The sequence below is a fragment of the Watersipora subatra genome, chromosome 4 (assembly GCF_963576615.1).
Source record: "Watersipora subatra chromosome 4, tzWatSuba1.1, whole genome shotgun sequence".
Taxonomy (NCBI): domain Eukaryota; kingdom Metazoa; phylum Bryozoa; class Gymnolaemata; order Cheilostomatida; family Watersiporidae; genus Watersipora; species Watersipora subatra.
The window spans coordinates 56980000-56999180 of NC_088711.1; the positions used below are offsets into that span (position 1 = coordinate 56980000).

The 19181-nt window shown below is 35.5% G+C and overlaps 2 protein-coding genes across 2 annotated transcripts in view; one reads left to right on the forward strand and one right to left on the reverse strand.

The window, feature by feature from the left end:
• LOC137395038 (glucose-6-phosphate isomerase-like) lies at positions 1-17871 on the forward strand. The gene is made up of 14 exons (XM_068081824.1): positions 1-139; positions 296-432; positions 1077-1167; positions 2066-2203; positions 3670-3951; positions 5673-5753; positions 6348-6392; positions 6596-6649; positions 6787-6927; positions 9883-9966; positions 13638-13877; positions 14470-14598; positions 15796-15938; positions 17459-17871. Exons 2-14 carry the CDS (start codon positions 308-310, stop codon positions 17586-17588), a joined length of 1683 nt encoding a protein of 560 aa, XP_067937925.1. The 5' UTR covers positions 1-139; positions 296-307; the 3' UTR covers positions 17589-17871.
• LOC137395037 (glycosylphosphatidylinositol anchor attachment 1 protein-like) overlaps positions 17866-19181 on the reverse strand; it is a 14424-nt gene continuing 13108 nt past the window's right edge. Inside the window, exons 10-11 of the mRNA XM_068081823.1 lie at positions 18947-19111; positions 17866-18447 (exon numbers count right to left, since the gene is read on the reverse strand). Of these exons, the coding sequence (XP_067937924.1) occupies positions 18180-18447; positions 18947-19111 (433 nt within the window). The 3' untranslated portion in view covers positions 17866-18179. The remainder of the gene's footprint in view (positions 18448-18946; positions 19112-19181) is intronic.

Genomic DNA, 19181 nt, shown 5'->3' on the forward strand with positions numbered 1-19181 from the left:
CGTACGCACGTAGCTTAAATCTTATGAAACACCGGTTTCATTTTCGCTTCCTACATTGGCCATTCGTGTTGATCGTTTTCCAACTCACTTGAAAGCATTCTACAAGCGTATTGTAGAGAGTAAAATTAATAACCTGAAGGTATGTATTGACAAAGCACTGGTGGTGATAGTAGCTAATTTAAAAAGGGGAAGTTATTTTTGAATCTACATAATACAATGATTTTTGCTAAATGGGTGTTTCTGTATTTTTGTATTTAGTCGCAGTGTTCGTTTGCATTTTTCTTTTTATTTGTAGTTTATTTTTGCGATGGCAGTGGCACTCGCAGATGATGCTACGTGGAAAGCCTTAAAGGCACACTTTGAAACGTCTGGAAAATCATTAGATATGAGAGATCTGTTCTCAGCTGACGCGTCTAGGTTTTCAAAATACAGGTGAGTGAATTATAACTGAATTAAATTTACCGTGGTAAGTAAGATAACAGGTTAGTTCTTTTATAAAGTCAGAGTAACACTACGCAGATATGAAGCAGGTGACGGAGAGAAAGAATGATTTTATAAATTATCGCCTATAAGTTAACACTACCAGATTTTTCTGTTCATATTCTTAACTGGATTTAAGTAAGTTTTAATTAATTAACAAAACTGGAGTTAAATGCTAAATTTTAAAATTTTAATAATAAAATAAGTACTGTCATGCAAACATGCGGTGTGAGTTATTTTTGCTCAGGGTATAGATAATTTTGTGCTATTTTATGATATGCGGAATATACCTCGGCAGGTCTTATGTCCTTGTTTTGTGTTGACCCATTATATTCAGCATTTCATGAGAGCCTATTCAGTCTGTTGACTAGATGCTGTGCTGTCAGGCAGCTCTTTTAAAGCATTTGTTGTCATTTTGCAGAATATTAGCAATGCGTTATGAGGAAACAGAAGTTTTACTGCCTCTACCGAAGGTCAACATTTGTTTACAATTTTACCAGTATTGATATTGTTTGTTCGCATTTACTATTAGTATTTTTATTAAATTGTATCTCTTGTCTATGGAATTCTAGTGTACATTCAGTTCTTTTTTTCAGTTTGAAATTGGACACTCCAGAAGGTTCTATTTTGCTTGACTACTCCAAGAATATTCTTGATGAGAAAACACTGGATCTATTAGTCGCTCTGGTCTGCAGTTTCATTATCTTTACTTTAAATAAAGTGTGGCAGTTTTGTGGAACTAATAGATATATCTAATAGATTTACCTCGTAGACACCTTATGGTTGGAGATTATTCACTACATATTTGTGATGCCAGATATAAACTAAAAATACAAAAACGCTGCTGAGTTGATCTCCATCTCATAGCAGGTTTAAGGATTTTATTGAGCAAAAATGGCCAATTATGTTTTCGCTCTAATGGGGGTAAGATAGGAGAATAGTTATTCTTTGAGATATTACTGGTTCGGTTAGGAATCAATGAATGTTCATTTTGTTGCAGTTTTAGCCAGCAGACATTTTAAATTACAATAACGAATTTGCATAATACATTCTAAACATAGATTGCATGGTTTATAAACAACCTTAAAAAAGATTGCTAGGCTGTATGAGACGAGAACATATTAGCGTAGAGGTATACTAGCGTAGAGGCGTGTTAGCGTAGCGGTGTGTATAAGATTTGTATTTGTAACAACTTTGGCCTCGCTTTCTTTTTCTCACCAAAGTCTAGTGAAGCAGCGGTTGATATGAATTGTTGATTTGGTAGAAAGAGTAATTTAATGTGTAATGCCATCTATTTCCCTACCGTGTCACTATGATGGAAATTTAACCCAAACCTGTCACTCTAAACCGCTGGGCCATGGCTTTCATGTCCATGCTCTTCCAAATCGAAATTTGCTGAATATATTTTTTAATTTGTTTAATAAAATTATGAAATATTTAAGTGTGTATGTATTGAATAGAAAGCATATAATCTAAGTATTGACATGCAGTATAATGAAATCTTATATAGACAATTGAAAACAACAAACAATGTTCTAGCTAACTTTGTTTGGGTTGGAAGTGTTACTAAGTGAGCTCTCTGCAGGCAGAGGCAAGGAATGTCCATGGAATGAGAGATGCCATGTTTAGTGGAAAAAAGATCAACTTTACTGAAGACAGAGCAGTACTCCACACGGCTCTACGTAATCGCTCCAACAAACCTGTCATGGTTGATGGGAAGGATGTGAGTTAGTAAAAGAATCTCTACATACCTTTTTTTGTCGGGCAAGTAAAAACAACTCTCTTAAAAACCAAATCTTACCATCAGTTTACCTAAAAAAGGAGAAACTTCCGAGTTTGAAGGTGCGTTTTTCCATCATGTTTATAGAGAGGTTGTTACATTTAGCTTGGAGTGAAATAATAATAATATCAGTGGTCGATAGGCTGACCAACACCTGTGATTGTTCAAATTTTTATGATTACAGCTTTCTTTTTCGTATTTTAATATCTGATGCTCCCAATTCCTCATTATACAAATAATCTTTTGTTAAAATATAACAAAAAAATAATAGCTTGAGAAATTAAAATGGATACACTCACTGAGTTTGTATTCTTCTTAATTTTCAACGTCATGCTTTGTGAGCTACTGTACCTACTCTACTTCCAGCAACAGAGAATCAAGTGATTGCCCTAGTAACTTGTACAAAACATAAAGTTCAATTAAAGCCATGTGGCAGTGATATCTAGTGTTAGGACCCTGAGTTAGGCCTTCAGCTAGGTCATAAGTCACATTTGCAATAGATGCATCAATTTGAATATTTTAAAGTGATCACAAATCATTGTTTATTATATCCTGTTTCTACAAGTGCTGTTTGGTTCATCATATCCTGATAAATCAGTCTTTTGGCACTGAGCATTCTATATCCTCAAATGTGTGTCCTTGAGCATGAATACCTACTACTGCTAATATGATCCTAGCATAATTTTCAATTATGCTCCATATATTTTCTCATGATACTCTTACGAAATTCTAAACGCAAATTTATTTGAGTTAATGCTATTATACAGCTCTAATTGTTGTCGCACTTGTATCAGAGAAGGCGTAATGAGTTGTTACGATGACGTGTCGTGAAGTGCATTCTATTGCCCTCGGCTTATCTCCTTCCTTGTTTGCTCTAGTTCCTTTGATTAAATTGAGGACTGGCCGGGTTCAGTCGTTCCTAATATCCTCTTTTATCACCTGCCATACTCTGGCTATACAGGAAGTCATCTACTGAAGCAATAATTATTCATTGCTTCACTACTAACCATTTACATATTATCATCGGGCGATATCTGATACAATACATAGACTGTTATTTCTAATTTTTCTTTAAAGTATTTTTTTAGCCTTAAGTTAACACTTCTATAGTCTGAAGGTTACAAGTTTTATAGGCTAATGTTTGCAACTTATATAGCCCGAGGTTCGCAAGTTTTATAGCCTGAGGCTCACAACTGTTGTTTCTGTGGTTTGGATGCTTTTTGCATTCATAGACACATCCCTAAATTTTAATACCGATAATAAACCCTCATTCTATACCTTTTACAATACTCTGTATCACCCATAATAGCAGCTGATTCACAATGGCACATTCTACATGTATGTACGTATCGACCTTTAAGCGAGGTACTAAGACGTCTCACAAATCTTTTTTTAATCTTGATTGTCAGGTGATGCCAGATGTGAACCGGGTGCTCTCTCAAATGCGAGAGTTTTCTACGGCGGTTAGGAATGGCACCTGGTTAGGTTTCACGGGTAAAGCAATAACTGATGTGGTCAATATCGGCATTGGAGGCTCAGACCTTGGACCACTGATGGTCTGTGAGGCATTGAAGAGCTACGGTAAGGAGGGACCCCGCATGCACTTTATCTCGAATATTGATGGTACTCATATAATGGAAACTCTTAACTCGCTGCAAGCTGAGACGACTCTCTTCCTCATCGGATCCAAGGTCCGTCACTCTCTATGTCCACTTTAAGCAAACTACTACCGTATTATCCTCTATGTTATTGTTGTTGTTTAACTCTATGAATAATTATTACACATGCTGGTAGAGCTCATTGTCAGCAACCTTGTCATAGAAGGAGTTCAAATAACCGTTAAAGCTTGAGATACGTAGCTTATTCGTTCTGAGATCTGCCAGAAAATTATCACGCGTTGGAGTACATGTTCCTTTCAGAATACATACGCTCTGTTTTATTGAATTTACTTTACATTTTTTGATAATCCATGATAATAATAAATGAGGTGATTACCCAGCATTACAGTAATTTAATCATGTATAACTGGGTAAAAGATGAGTATTACTATATTATGTGTGTAACTAAGTTACCTTAAAACCTCTATTTGAATGTCATGGCACTCTGTTTTTCAACCCTTTATCTGTAGTGAGGGTCAAATAGAGGTGGCATTCGGATAGAGGATTTACGGTATGTGATGATTAGTAAATAAAGTTCTCGTGTTAATTTATCATAGAGACACATGAATGGAGTGTAGGCTTGCACTGTTTAACTTTGTAATGTGCGAAAATAACAGAATTTGTGTTGTAGTTTATTCGTCACTTCTTGACATAGCTTAAACCTATACAAGTTACATATTTCTTAATTCTTTGTATGTTTTGTGTTTAAATAAACTTTTGGTCTTTTGCATATCAAAAATTATCTAAAAATGAGGAGTTGTTTGCAAGTTATAATGTCATATAACTTGTTCACACATGCAATGCGATATGTGTGAATGTTTTTTTTATTTATTCAAGATTTTCCAAATCTAAGAAGTCATTACGATTGGCCTTATCACTCAGCCACCAAAGCTTGTACAATAAGTTTGACAAACAGAAATAGCAAACCTGCTTATTTGATGTCACATCACCAGAATCTTTTGCCACTCGGTAAATAGTCTTTCACAGTGTTTGGAAAATTCTCATGACATTGATGAGACCAACACTATTTGGTGTTTGCGAGTGAATGTTGTGGTACCTTGTCTGTCATTTATTAGAACAGTTTTTCAATCGCTGTATAGTTGTTGTCAGTTTCGTAATGACTTCCTGGAATGTAAGAGTTTCCTATTTAGTGAGGAGTACAATTATACCATGAATCAGAATTCAACTGTCTTGATCCACGGGAAACAGTGGATTAGGCAGTGTTGCTAGTAGTGCAATATTAGTAGCATCTTTATAGCTTTATAGGACGTACTGTGGTAGCATAAATCTTCATTGTTATGCTAGTACATCGATCATACATAGCTGAGTGAATCATTAAGTAAACTTGACACAAATGGCTTTTATCCTAATATTATTATGATACATGCAGGCTGATCATCAAATATTTCTTTGTTCTGCAAAATGAAATACAATCGAACTTCTGCAAACAAAAAACTTTAATTAGTTGCAAGATCTGCTTTGTGTGCTAAAAGCGTCATATGTTAAAGCAAATACTTCAGTGATTTCTTATTATATTGTAATTTATTATTATGATAATAAAGTAATGATCATGACAAAGAAGTTTTTAATGTTGTATTACCTCATAGACGCAGACATGCTCATGTTCAGCGCTAGAGATGTCGATCGCGATATGTGGCATAACTTAAAAGTTCAACTTAGGATATGGAAATCTTTATAATCCATAAAGTGATTTGTTATCTTTATAATCCATGAAGTGATTCGTTTGTTTGCAGACTTTTACAACTCAAGAGACCATGACTAATGCTGCCACAGCCAAGAACTGGCTTCTGAACTCACCAGCTGTTGCTGGAAATGTGAGTGCTGCTCTCGTGGAGTTGAACTCCTGTTAATGGAAATTGATGCAAGCAGAATCTTTCTTCTAATAGCCTATTTTGTTTATATATATATATTGTGTATATATAGATGTTGTGTATATATAGATATCGTGTACATATATAGATATCGTGTATATATAGATATTGTATATACATGTATATCGTATACATATAGATATACAGATAGATAAGTGTATATATATATAGATATTGTGTATATAGATATCGTGTATATAATTAGCTATCATACATATATCCCATATTTATGGGATATATAGCATATACTATATATATAGCATGAGCATGTATATATACATGTATATATATCATGTATATATATCATATACATGTATGTAGCATGAGTATATATATCATATATATTATATGCATACGATACATGGTTTTATACGGATATATGATATGCATCATGTAAATATATCGATAATAACGTATATATATTGTATATATATATAGCATGAGTATTTATATTGGTTGTAGCATATATTTTATGTTGAATAGTTGTATATCGTTAATTATGTCTTTTAGTAGTCAATTGATCTTTGTTTATTATAGGTCGACGCTGTCGCAAAACACTTTGTAGCCCTTTCAACCAATGCGGTGAGTTGACATTCAAATGCTGTTTAACCAATCCAGGCTATTGACCTTTCAGCTCCTATTATTGACCTATCAGCTCCGTCATTATCCTTGTTGAGTCTCCTTTATCAACTGTGTCAGCTCCATATAGGTGGTCAAACGTCGCTCATTTTTTATCAAGTAATTTAGCTGCTTTTAGTGACAGTGTTTTACATTGGTTCTTTTAGGCTAAAGTGGCGGCCTTTGGCATAAACACAGAGAATATGTTTGTCTTCTGGGATGTAAGTATAGACGCCTCCATTAACTATCGAATTTTGCAACTTATGTTTGGAGTTGTCTATCTTCGTTTTATTTTATTGTTGGCGAAAAACAACTCCAATTATGGTACAAACTATAGTCACAGCTTGTGTTTTTATAGTGGGTTGGAGGGCGATACTCTCTGTGGTCTGCTATCGGCCTCTCTATTGCCATATCCATTGGTATGGATAACTTTGAGAAGATGTTGGAGGGTGGACATTGGATGGACCAGCATTTCCTAACCGCTCCCATTAAAGAGAATGTACGTTTTACGTAAAATTATGACTCTACTGTAGTAAATTATACTAGATGAGGGGATACATCTCAAGGATATGAGAACTTCTTAATAATTCTCAAGCTAGACAGCTCTAATATGGTTGATCTGTGGAGGCCGAACATAATAGGTGGTATTAAGCGGTGTAGAGCAACCATGCAAATAGGGTTACCTTCCAGAAGTTTCTACAATACTTTCAGCAGCATTTCCTTTGTAATGGATAGAGGTTCACCTTATGTGTTAGTTTCATTGACTATCAGTGTACTCTGAGTATGAATTCCAAAGGAATCGGTTTCTTTCATGAGATCAAAAATTCTTGTTATTTTAAAAAAAATTTCGAAAATTATTATTACATATACAGTAGATCTACTAGTAATGTTGATTCAAGTAGCAGCTCTTATTTATATTTACAAAAAGTTTCCCATTTGGATTACAACATAAAATTTTTAAAAGGAAAACACATTAAGCGCATAATTTTTTCGTAGTATTCAGTTGTAAATCTAGACTTGAGATGCATTTTACAAAAGACCAATTTAAAAGTAGACCAAACATATCATATATTTGGTTTCGTTTGTCCATGTTTGTTCTTTATAAAAATGAACTTCCAATTAAATAAACTGTCTAAAAATTTGCATGGGATTTTTTATCCCACATTTTAGGACCAAAGTATTTTTAGGGAAACCACCCATAAGGGGTGTTCAAGCTGGAAAAGGCGTTTTGTGAATGAGAAAATGAAAAGTTCAATTTGTAATTTGGTGGCTAAATGTTGGCCATTGTTGGGATCAAACCCATGGCATTCAGTTGTTTGAGCATGACACTCTAACCAACTGACTTAATTAGTCACAGAAGTCTCAGATATTCGTCACTCAGCAATAAAGACTGCTTGCCGGTATTTATATTTTTGTTTTGTTTAGTATAATATTTGGTTGAGTTTACTAGAATAAAAATTATAAATTGAAGTTGTACTTTTCTCCTCAGCAATGTCAGATACACTGTCTGATTTCCAGATACACTATGTCTGATTGCCAGATACGCTATGTCTGATTGACAGATACACTATGTCTGATTGACAGATACACTATGTCTGATTGACAGAGACACTATGTCTGATTGACAAAGACACTATGTCTAATTGACAGAGACACTGTGTCTGATTGCCAGATACACTGTCTGATTGACAGATACACTATGTCTGATTGACAGAGACACTATGTCTGATTGACAGAGACACTGTGTCTGATTGACAGAGACACTCTGTCTGATTGACAGAGACACTCTGTCTGATTTCCAGATACACTGTCTGATTGCCAGATACACTATGTCTTATTGCCAGATACACTATGTCTGATTGACAGGGACACTATATCTGATTGACAGATACACTATGTCTGATTGCCAGATTCACGGTCTGATTACTAGATACACTATGTCAGATTACCAGATACACTGTCTGATTGCCAGATACACTGTCTGATTACCAGATACACTATTTCTGATGGACAGATACACTGTCTGATTGCCAGATACACTGTCTGATTACCAGATACACTATTTCTGATGGACAGATACACTGTCTGATTGTGCCTTTTAAATTAATTTAATTTAAGAGAATCAAAAACCTTTTTCTATAATCAAGAAGTTAAAGGTTGACTTGCAACAAAATTCACATTACAGTTATCTGGTATCAAAAGATTCACCATGTCTTACTCTGCTGTGTTGTAGGTGCAAAATATGTGGAAGTGTGATTACAAGCTCTTAAAGCTCAAAAACGAACAGTTAATCGTTGCCATCACAAAACCGCTATAGATCGGAATCAGTTTATTTCTTTGACGTAGTCATTACATTTGGTTATTGTTTTGTCATGTGATGTTCTCACGTAAATTGAAAGGCCAATAAAAGGCTCAATATAAAACTTCTCATAGCACTAGTTTATGACAAACACTTCGGGTTTTACCGAAGACCCCGTATCAAATATAGATGCTCGCTAGTTTACAGTTTCGTTCCGGCTTGGTCTAATCGTCTAGTCGTAATCTGATTATGTGACCCATCTATTTGCCAAACAGCACGAATAACTTCTGCAGCATCTTTCGACTATCATAGGTGACCAACAGGCTCGAAATTAAAAAATTAAACAAAATCACAACCAAAAATTAAACAAGTTTTTACAGTAGGTTTGGAGATATCAGTGCTCAAAGTGACACCATTACAATGATGATGAAATAGACGCGTAAGAACAATAGACATGGTTTTATTGAATGCGTAAAGTATATTTGTGAAGATATATCGACGAATGAGGTTGCCTGAAAGTGTAAACAGAAGCCATCATGTACAACTACATCCCATTTGAGCCGTTTTGGATAGAGATTCTAATCTATGGCGGTCTCGTGATGGCTGCGATTAACTGTTCGTTTTTTAGCTTTTAAGAGCTTGTAATCACATTTCCACATATTTTGCACCTACAACACAGCGGAGTAAGACATAGTGAATCTTTTGATACCAAATAACTGTAATGGGAATTTTGTTGCAAGTCAACCTTTAATAAAAATTACATCAAAGGCAATTGCAAACACAAAATCATCTCAGACTATATTAACTATAAACATGCTGGCATGCAGTAGGTAATAAATACTTTATCTGTATCATATTCATAGACAACCTGTTGCTTGCATGAGATGAGACTTTATAAGCGTAGTGAATGCATTTGCTCCAATACTCTTACAAGACCTACTGCATAAGCAATAACAGAAATATTAAACTCACAACAGTGGTTGTTAAAATTCAGTATTTCGCGCACTAATAAAATATGTGATTTTGTACTAGCTCATTGAGAGAGTATATTTATTGCAATTGGAAAGTATCACAATACCATAGGATTTTTATGATTTGTGAAGGATATCGAAGGACATGAATTTGAAGTGTTTAATAGACCGTGTTCTGCTGCAGGCCCCAATGCTGTTGGCACTTATTGGTGTCTGGTACAACAATTTCTTTGGAGCTGAGACTCAAGCATTACTTCCTTATGACCAGGTAAGGGCTTATATGTACAAATAGTTTAATATACAGATTGTACAATGAGACGCTATCAAAGCTTTTATACCAGTGTTTGTTACAACATGACACGACCTATGTAGATGGTACAGTTTAGCCGTCTGTGAATAGGTCTTGTCTATTCATGGCCAAACCATATATAGAAACTGTTAAATTCTGCTGCTTCATACAAATGTACAGTACATACTGTTAGTGCTAGATTCCTGTTGTCAGGCTGTCTGTTTAGCCAATACATAGAGAGGAATCTTATGGTAAAACCTGTCCTGTCTGCTCAATTCTTTCTTAAAACAATAATACAGTGCACCCTCGAGATACGATGTTAATTCGTTCCTGGGTTGGCATCGTATGGTGAAAAATTCGTATATCGGGGTATAGAGACCATTGTAATTATACAATGCAAACACCACCTGGTGAAAATCGTCAATTTTTTTTATAAAAATGTGTACATATTGACAATTAGCAACAAAATAATATGTTAACTTCAGTAATTATAGTTACCTACAGTAACTGTATTGTATTTAGTGTATTTTAATGGTTATGATCTGCAAAAAAACGCAAAATTATGTTTACCAAATGTAGTACGTACGGTAAGGAGTTCTTGCCTTCAAAAGGTACGCATAACATACCTAATCTTTGAATTCACTTAAGTTTAGCTTGCTATGCCTACACTTAAAACTAAGTTTTAGTATGTATTTTGAACTATTTTACTGAATTTCAACTTTTTATCACGAAATTTTATCCTTCAGCAGTTCCTATCTTCACTTTCACTATAAACTTTAGCCTATCTGGTTGAAACATTTTTCAACCTAATTCAATAAGGCCGAGCGATGCAGTTATAGAAAGCGGCCTCTCGCACACTTGACCATTTAATGGCTACCGAAAAGAAAAATAAAATTGTTTTCTATACTGGACGTACATACCTTTGGAGTAACGTGGCTTTAGCTGGTACATGTAGCGGGTAAAGCAGAGAGGAGGCAAAAACGTATCAATGCTAATTATGGTGCTGTACACTTTAAAATAAATTTAAAACGTAATGAATTGGAATTTTTTAGCAGGCTAAAAGAAGTTGTCCATTCCTGTCCAATTATTTTACGAAAAAATTGATGGTGCAATGCAGAAAATTGCTAGCTAGCGCTTGTAAAAGGATCCAGAGAATGTGGTACAGTAGTTTGTCTTGTATGAAATGTGCACAAGAATCAATGTAACCATACATACAAAGTTTGTACGTATTTATACCCTATGGGGGACAGGGCTTTAGCAAGTTTCAAAAAGTAATGTGGATGCGTCAACTATCTTGAGTAGCAAGTTATATGAGTTACATACATACATACGATGAATTGTATTCACGTAGAAGATAACAAGCCCACATGCAAAGACATGGTTAAACAAGAAAATATAACATAAAATCAAAAGGAAACAAAATGAATAAAATATGAAAAACATGCCACACAAGAGATAAATAATATATACTATACATGCATTGTTTTAATGTACCAGTCCATATCAGTAAATTAAACACTTGAAATATTTCTGCGAATGTGGGATTTTCTGTATCTTCCACATCCTCGCCTTTACTAAATGGTTGCTCCTTTTGAATGCTGATCGCGTGCATGACCTAGCTCATTCAAATCTTCAGTCGGAAGCTTTTTCTTGTGCTTGCTTAATGGAGTTCTTGTCTTAATAATAATTGCAAATGCTGATTGGTTGCGATCATATTCCTTGACAATGTTAATAATACGGGTCCCTTCTTCTTATTTACGACATCCAACTTTGCTGACATAGAAATCATTTTTCCTTCGTTTTGTAACGTTTGTATCGGTCTCAGATTCCATAGATAACAAATTAAATGTAGATAGTTGTAGTTATATACGTATGCTGACTTGAAAGTTTATAGTAAAAGCTATAATAACGCTACAAATGAATATTTGCTCTCGCTTGTGTATTTTACACGAAATTTTCCACGCGGACATGACAGAAGTCGATCATCGTGTCTCTTCTAAACGTTCTAAGAATGTTTTCGGCAAACTATATTTCGGTGTCTTTTTTATTTCGACGTGTGTTATGAGCACACCGACGGCCAAATTTTTACTCGGGCGAAACTTTTTTCAAATTCGTATGGTGAAATAAAATTCGTATAGCGAGGTGAAGATATCGCAATGTTTGACTTCGTAAGGTGAAAAAATCGTATATCAGGGTAATCGTATCTCGAGGGTGCACTGTAATTGTCGTTTGCGTTAGAATTATTTGAATAGTTAAAACCTATGGTAGTTATTCATTAATTAAATTTAAGCATTAAAGAATTTGATAATGTATGAAAGAAACTTTTGTATTGGGGTATGAAAATTTGTCAGTTTAGAAACAACAAAGTTTAATTGAGACAGCAAACAGTTGCTGTAAATAACTTACATAACAGTTTCATCATACGACATTACAGTAAACCCTCACTTTCTGCTATTAACGGGGACCAATGTCCTCCACGATGAGTGAAAATCTGGGGGGAAAAAACAAACTTTCTAAAGTATATGTATGAGCCAAATTTGAACACCAGAACGCTTTCTAAACACATAGTATTTATTTCATATATTATAAGTAAGTAAATTGAAGTTATTTCGTTTGACTTTCAGTTTACATATCAACTTCAGTCCCAGAATTCCAAGCCAGAGAATGCACTTTGGCAATCCATATATATTTTGAGAGATGAAAGCTACCACAATTTTTTAGCAACCCTTTAGTTATCTCTGAGGCATGAAGGGCATCTCATCAGACAATTTCAGTTGAACACTTTCATGTAGTTTCAAAGAAGTAATAGAGTAATCCCTCACTTTTCACTGTTAATGAAGACAGGTGTTCCTCACAATAAGTGAAAATTCGCGCAATAGAAAGTAATTGTTTAAAGTATATGTATGAGCCAAAATTTAACACCAAAACACTCTAACTGCTTTCTAAACATATAGTATTCATTTCATATATTATAAGTTAGTACAATGAAGTTATCTCGGTTGACTTTCAGTTTATATATCAACTTCAGTCCCAGAATTCCAAGCCAGAGAATGCACTTTGCGTAGAAAGGGCATAGTCTGGACTTCATCAACTCTGAATAGTCCTACTTGTGATTAACTGGGTTCATTGTGAGAAGGAAGTCACAAGTTTGTATTTATGTATTTTGTGATTATATATATTCATGTATGTTAACTTTTTTAATGTTATTCTAATTAATTTTTTAATGTTTTGATGAAGCCGCGAAGTAACGAGGGATAACTGTATTAAGTCACTAATCTAGTCAATCAACTGGAAAGCTCACTAAACTAGTCCTTAAAAATGCGATTGCAACATTGAAGTCATTCAAATGAAATAAGACCAATATAAGGCTAAAACATCAGCTACAAGTTGATGTCATTCTTGTCTTTATCGACTAGCCCTGTTCAGAGATATAAGCGTTCGAATGAGATCATTTTTTGAAACACTCAGATTTAGGCGGGTGCTTTATTTGTGACATGTATAGTGAGCTTATATGAAAGAGTTCATGAGCGATAAATATACTATCTCTTCTTTAGCCAATCATCAACACGAATTTTTTATATAGGTCATAGTGAAATAGTGACCTCATAACCTGATAGGTTGACTAGAATGAGATACTGTATGTATTACAGTACATGCACCGATTCACTGCCTACTTCCAACAAGGTGATATGGAATCAAATGGAAAATTCATAACAAGAGAAGGTCCAGGGGTGAACTACAGCACTGGAGCAATTGTTTGGGGTGAACCAGGCACCAATGGACAGCACGCGTTCTATCAGCTCATTCACCAGGGTACTAAACTCATCCCAGCTGACTTCCTCGTGCCGTGTGAGACACATAACCCAGCCAGCAATGGTCTGCACCATGAGGTACCTGCATAGACGTGTCATGCTGCTTAGTATGTCAATTTTCTACCATGAGGTACCTGCATGAACATGTCATTATGCTTAGTCTGTCAAATTTTTACACTGAGTTACCTGAATATGCCTGTCATTCTGAATACTCTGTCAAATCTCTACACTCACTTACCTGCATGGACCTGTCATTCTGCTTAGTCTGTCAAAAGTCTACCTTGAGGTACCTGTGCGGGCATGTTATTAGCCTATCAGATGATATTGGGATTATTGGAGCCTATGAATGCCTACTTCTTGTTGATTTAATTTTATTGCTCCTGCGATCCAAAAGAATAGCTATGCCACTTAAAATGGAAGTTATACATATAACTAGCTAATATATACATGTATGTAACTAACTGGCTTTTATTGGCATTAGAGTATCTTGTGTCCAAGTCATCATACCATTAGCTGCACTATATTTACTTTGTATACTTTCATACTGTGTGTATAGTACACTGTATACGGAGTATGCTGACAACCGAGCATCAATGTTGTTTGCAGCACCAGGTTTATACATCCACTTCTACCTGTGACAAAAGGTCTGTTATTCTCTTTTATTTGGTAGATTCTCCTGGCCAACTTCCTTGCCCAGACTGAAGCTCTGATGGTTGGTAAAACCTGCCAGAAGGTGAGGAAAGAGCTGGAGGCATCTGGCATGGCTGAAGAACAGATACAGAAGATCCTTCCAAATAAGGTTATATAATTTTCAAGATAGGCAATTGGTTGTTTATACATTGTATACCAACCTAATGAGCTCAGTATATCTTGTATATCTTTGCTGAGAACGAACTGAGAGATTAAAGCATGGCCAGCCCTACTACTGTATTTCATTGAGTTGCACGTTTTACATCCTTATCTAGTCTTGTAGCACTGTTGAGCAGTTGAAAGCTCGGTCAAACCTCTACATACAGAGTTGATTTGTTAGGTTCAAGGTGCAACTTACTCTGACTGAGACTAGGTATAAGGTGTAACCCACTCTGACTGAGACTAGGTACAAGGTGTAACTTACTCTGACTGAGACTAGGTACAAGGTGTAACTTATTCTGACTGAAACTAGGTACAAGGTATAACTTACTCTGACTGAGACTAGGTACAAACTGTAACTTACTCCGACTGAGACTAGGTACAAGGTGTAACTTATTCTGACTGAAACTAGGTACAAGGTATAACTTACTCTGACTGAGACTAGGTACAAACTGTAACTTACTCCGACTGAGACTAGGTACAAGGTGTAACTTACTCTGACTGAAACTAGGTACAAGATGTAACTTACTCTGACTGAGACTAGGTACAAGGTGTAACTTATTCTGATTGAGACTAGGTACAAGTTGTAACTTACTCTGACTGAGACTAGGTACAAGGTGTAACTTACTCTGACTGAGACTAGGTACAAGGTATAACGTACTCAGACTGAAACTAGGTGAAGTCTGAACTATAAAATATGCTGACATTTTATTATTTGTTGTTGTGCAAAACTTTGAAGGTCGTATGTTCGAACTAGATTTTCTTGTTAATTTGAAAAGCTGCTTGAATTTTATACTATGCATAAGAAGGTTCACTTGGTAGGGCTATCGTCGTTAGTAAAGGTTTCAGTCTTTAATTTTATCTTTTGGGTCAATGTTCAGTGTGCTGTGATAAAAATAATTGTACCAATTTAAAATTAGGAATTTCTTTTATTTATACATAATTATTTAATTAATTTATACTTTCGTTTATACGTACATACTCTCTCCGTGGTTTTAGAATTAACTGTATTGGCCTCTTTTATTATTTTCATGCATTTCATCAATTGCCAGCCTCAATGTACATGTACATGTATGCATCTTCTTTCCGAGTATATGATAATTATATCACCTTCTGTTACGGACTCTCCATGATCTATTCATTGCAGGTTTTCAAGGGAAACAGGCCTACCAATTCAATCGTCTTCCCAAAGCTGACACCGTTTATGCTTGGTTGCCTCATAGCTATGTATGAGATGAAGATATTTACACAGGGTGTCATCTGGAATATCAACTCCTTTGATCAGTGGGGGTGAGTTACTGGTGGCACTCTGACTGCACTCACTATATTTTCTTGTTATCCAGTGTCAAATGCTGCCTATTTGTGCAGTTATTGTATGTCACCAGAATTGCTCAAGCTTAGAGCAATAAAAGTGGTACAAAACAAACCTCAGTTTCTATGAAAACCACAGAAAATCTATGGCATTTTTTCAATAAGAAACTTAGAACTAACAGTGATAAACTTTAGTATTTCAGTATGAAAATAGTAATTTACTTACCGTAGATGAAGGGCTACAAAAATGTCTGCCAAAACAATATGGCTGAGTTATGAGATCATATCCTGTTCAAAAAGTGGAAACAAACAACTCTAATGTAATAAACGTTCTATAAAAGCTGGGTGGGTCACAGTGCTCTCATGTCTATGGTGCCCTGGATACCCCTACTGGTAATAAGCTGACATCATCAATTCCTGGTAGTACTTCTTACACTATATACCAACTTTTATAAGGATTGATTCACTGGCATAAGATGTAGCCTAACATGCGGTGATTTTCAAATTAACTTCAATGACTGGTTTATAAACATTTGTTCCACTTACAACATTACATCATACATATACCGGTATATGACTATCATTCATGTCAAACATAATGGTCACACAGCTGCTGCAGTATAAAAGCTGATAACTGAGTCGTTGTTATCAACCTTTGGTTTTTTTCACAGCCAGCTTATTCAGCTACGTGCAGATCCTCGAACAGAATATTATCACTCACTAATCTATGATTACAGCTTCACTGACAGTTGCCATAGCAATGAACTAACACTTGCTTGTCATGTAAATAATTGAGGCCACAAAATTAAAATGGGTCATAGCTGATATTTTAGGTTTGCTATTAAATTTTTAGCTCTATATCAAAGTAAGACAGAGATTTGAAAACAACCTAAAAGGAAACAAACCTTTTACAAAATAACTTGACCTAGAAATAACACCATTTTAAACTAGGGAAATTTCCGGCGTTGCACGGGTATTACAAATCAGCTTATAAAAAGTGACAGGTAATGTAGTTGCTTGCCATTAACCTGGCACATTGCCAATAGCTAATTTGAGTAAGCTAGCAACTTACTAATAAGAGCTGTAAAGTAAAGCTATAGCTTAGCATGGCGCTATGAGTATTTTCACCCAGATATCGACTCATATCGCCCATTGAATCCATCAATTTGCATAGCTCAATTGTTTTGCATATCGTCTGGGGAACGGGAGGTTCTGAGATAAAATCTTATGTGATACGGATTCTTCATTGCAATATGTTAATAGCTATAGCTGGACAAACCGAATTGCACGCACACACGCTTTGAGATCTATATATGTACAATGTAGATTGGAAAACTTCTGGATTTTGCTACAGAATAATGAGTTTTCAGCAATGTGACCACAGCACAACTGTACTAATGATATTCTAGCTTATAACATTTATTTTTTATTGATAGAGTTTTATTTTATTTCTGTGAAGTAATACAAACTATTGTCTGATATTTTTTCATTATTGACAGTGTTGAGCTGGGCAAGCAGCTGGCCCAGGTCATACAGCCGGAGTTATCTTCCCCAGGCACCGTTGACTCGCACGACTCCTCCACAAACGGCCTCCTCAACTTCATCAAGTCAAAGCGTTCCTCTAGTTAAATGCCATTTAAAAACTTTACTCCTTGCTAGCAGGTGTGTGTTCAAATTTAGAATCTCTTGCAAAAGTGGGCCTATAAGAAGGCTATTCAAATCAAGTTGTGTAGTAAATTGATAAATCACTTCTTCCCTCGACTACGTGTCCGTCTTGAAATCTATATGTCCTATCAATGTTATTAGGTTACTTTTTATCTTTGCAATGATGACACATTGTTAATGTTATGTATCTTTTTTAAACAGGTGTGGTGGATGTGGAGTCTTCCAAAAATATACCATAAAATCGTTGCTGTGACCTGTTACTATATTAAAAGCTATCATTAAAAGCCTAAATTTCTAATGACAATAGCATGGAAAGTGACAAGGCAAAAATGTAATAGTGTGTATGGAAATCCAACAGTCTGTACATACTAACAAAATGAAAACATGGACCCCATGTTAGCCACCTGCGGCATTCCAGTTAGTTTTTACTGGGTTAGCAAATTGCATTTCTGTGAGTCAACAAGAACTTTATCAAGCATTCATGAGCAGTCAGTAGCTAAGGAAACTAAAATGTTTCCAAAAAGGTCTGTAAGCTAAGGAGTTATCTATTCCTCCTCAGACATTCATATTGGCCACAGTCCACATCATGAGCCAGATGGGTAGCTGAGTGAGACACGTAATGTAGACAATGTAGTTATTGTAAAGGAAGTGATCTACCAGTGCATAGACGATAGAATCTGAGAGATTAGATAGTACAACTTCTAGGCTGAGAGAATCCCAGGTCATAGTCCCGGTGAGCAGATTGTGAGCTAGCAGTGTCAGTATTACTATACCGAGAGGGGAAACTATCAGGAGAAAAAGGCTTTGCAGCAATGTTACGATCCTACAAAGATGAATGGAGATAAAATTAATAACGACCCATGATCCTTTTGATGTCAGCAGACAAAGAGATGTGTCAGATAATTATTGGTGGTTCGCTAACAACAGTTACTGACAACGAGAGAAGCTTTTTTATCCTTCTGAAGGTGTGAGACACTCAGTAAACAGTTATGTACTATAGTCTAAATTGAACATGTAGCTGTAATATCCAATATGGAATTTGAATTAAAACTGCAGCAAGTAGGTCAAATCACAAGAAAATTGAAGATCAAACAATGAAAAAGGTTAAGCAGAGATCAAATCAGATCCTCTACCGTTTTGCTGTTTCCACTGCTTCAGCGTCTTAGAGGTTAGAAGGCTAGAGACTTGCATTATGTTGATGCAATACAAAATCTGTCTTCCTTACCATTTGGTAAACTAATGATAACAAAACAGCATCAACTATAGAACTACATACATTCATCTAACTTTTAACCACTTTGACCCTCTATTTTGTACAATACCTGCTATTGTGAGGACGGACAATACAGTAGACTGGCACTGTGTAGGCAGCGATAAACACAGAAAGCGAGATGTTGAGCAAAGAAAGTGAAAACAAGACGATGCCGTGATATATTAGGGCGAGTGTCTTGAATAGCTTCCAATTGAGATCATCAAACTCTTCCTTCCTGTAATTACAAATACTGACTATGTATAGTGTGAGGTCTGTATACAGCAGGTATGTATGCCATGGTACCT

What these genes read in the sequence shown, in the direction of transcription:
- LOC137395038 (XM_068081824.1), top strand. Translation starts at nt 308, where the DNA reads ATGGCAGTGGCACTCGCAGATGATGCTACGTGGAAAGCCTTAAAGGCA. An exon ending in TCTAGGTTTTCAAAATACAG is followed by an intron (nt 433 to 1,076) that starts GTGAGTGAATTA and finishes TCTTTTTTTCAG; the next exon opens with TTTGAAATTGGACACTCCAG. An exon ending in ATATGTTTGTCTTCTGGGAT is followed by an intron (nt 6,650 to 6,786) that starts GTAAGTATAGAC and finishes GTGTTTTTATAG; the next exon opens with TGGGTTGGAGGGCGATACTC.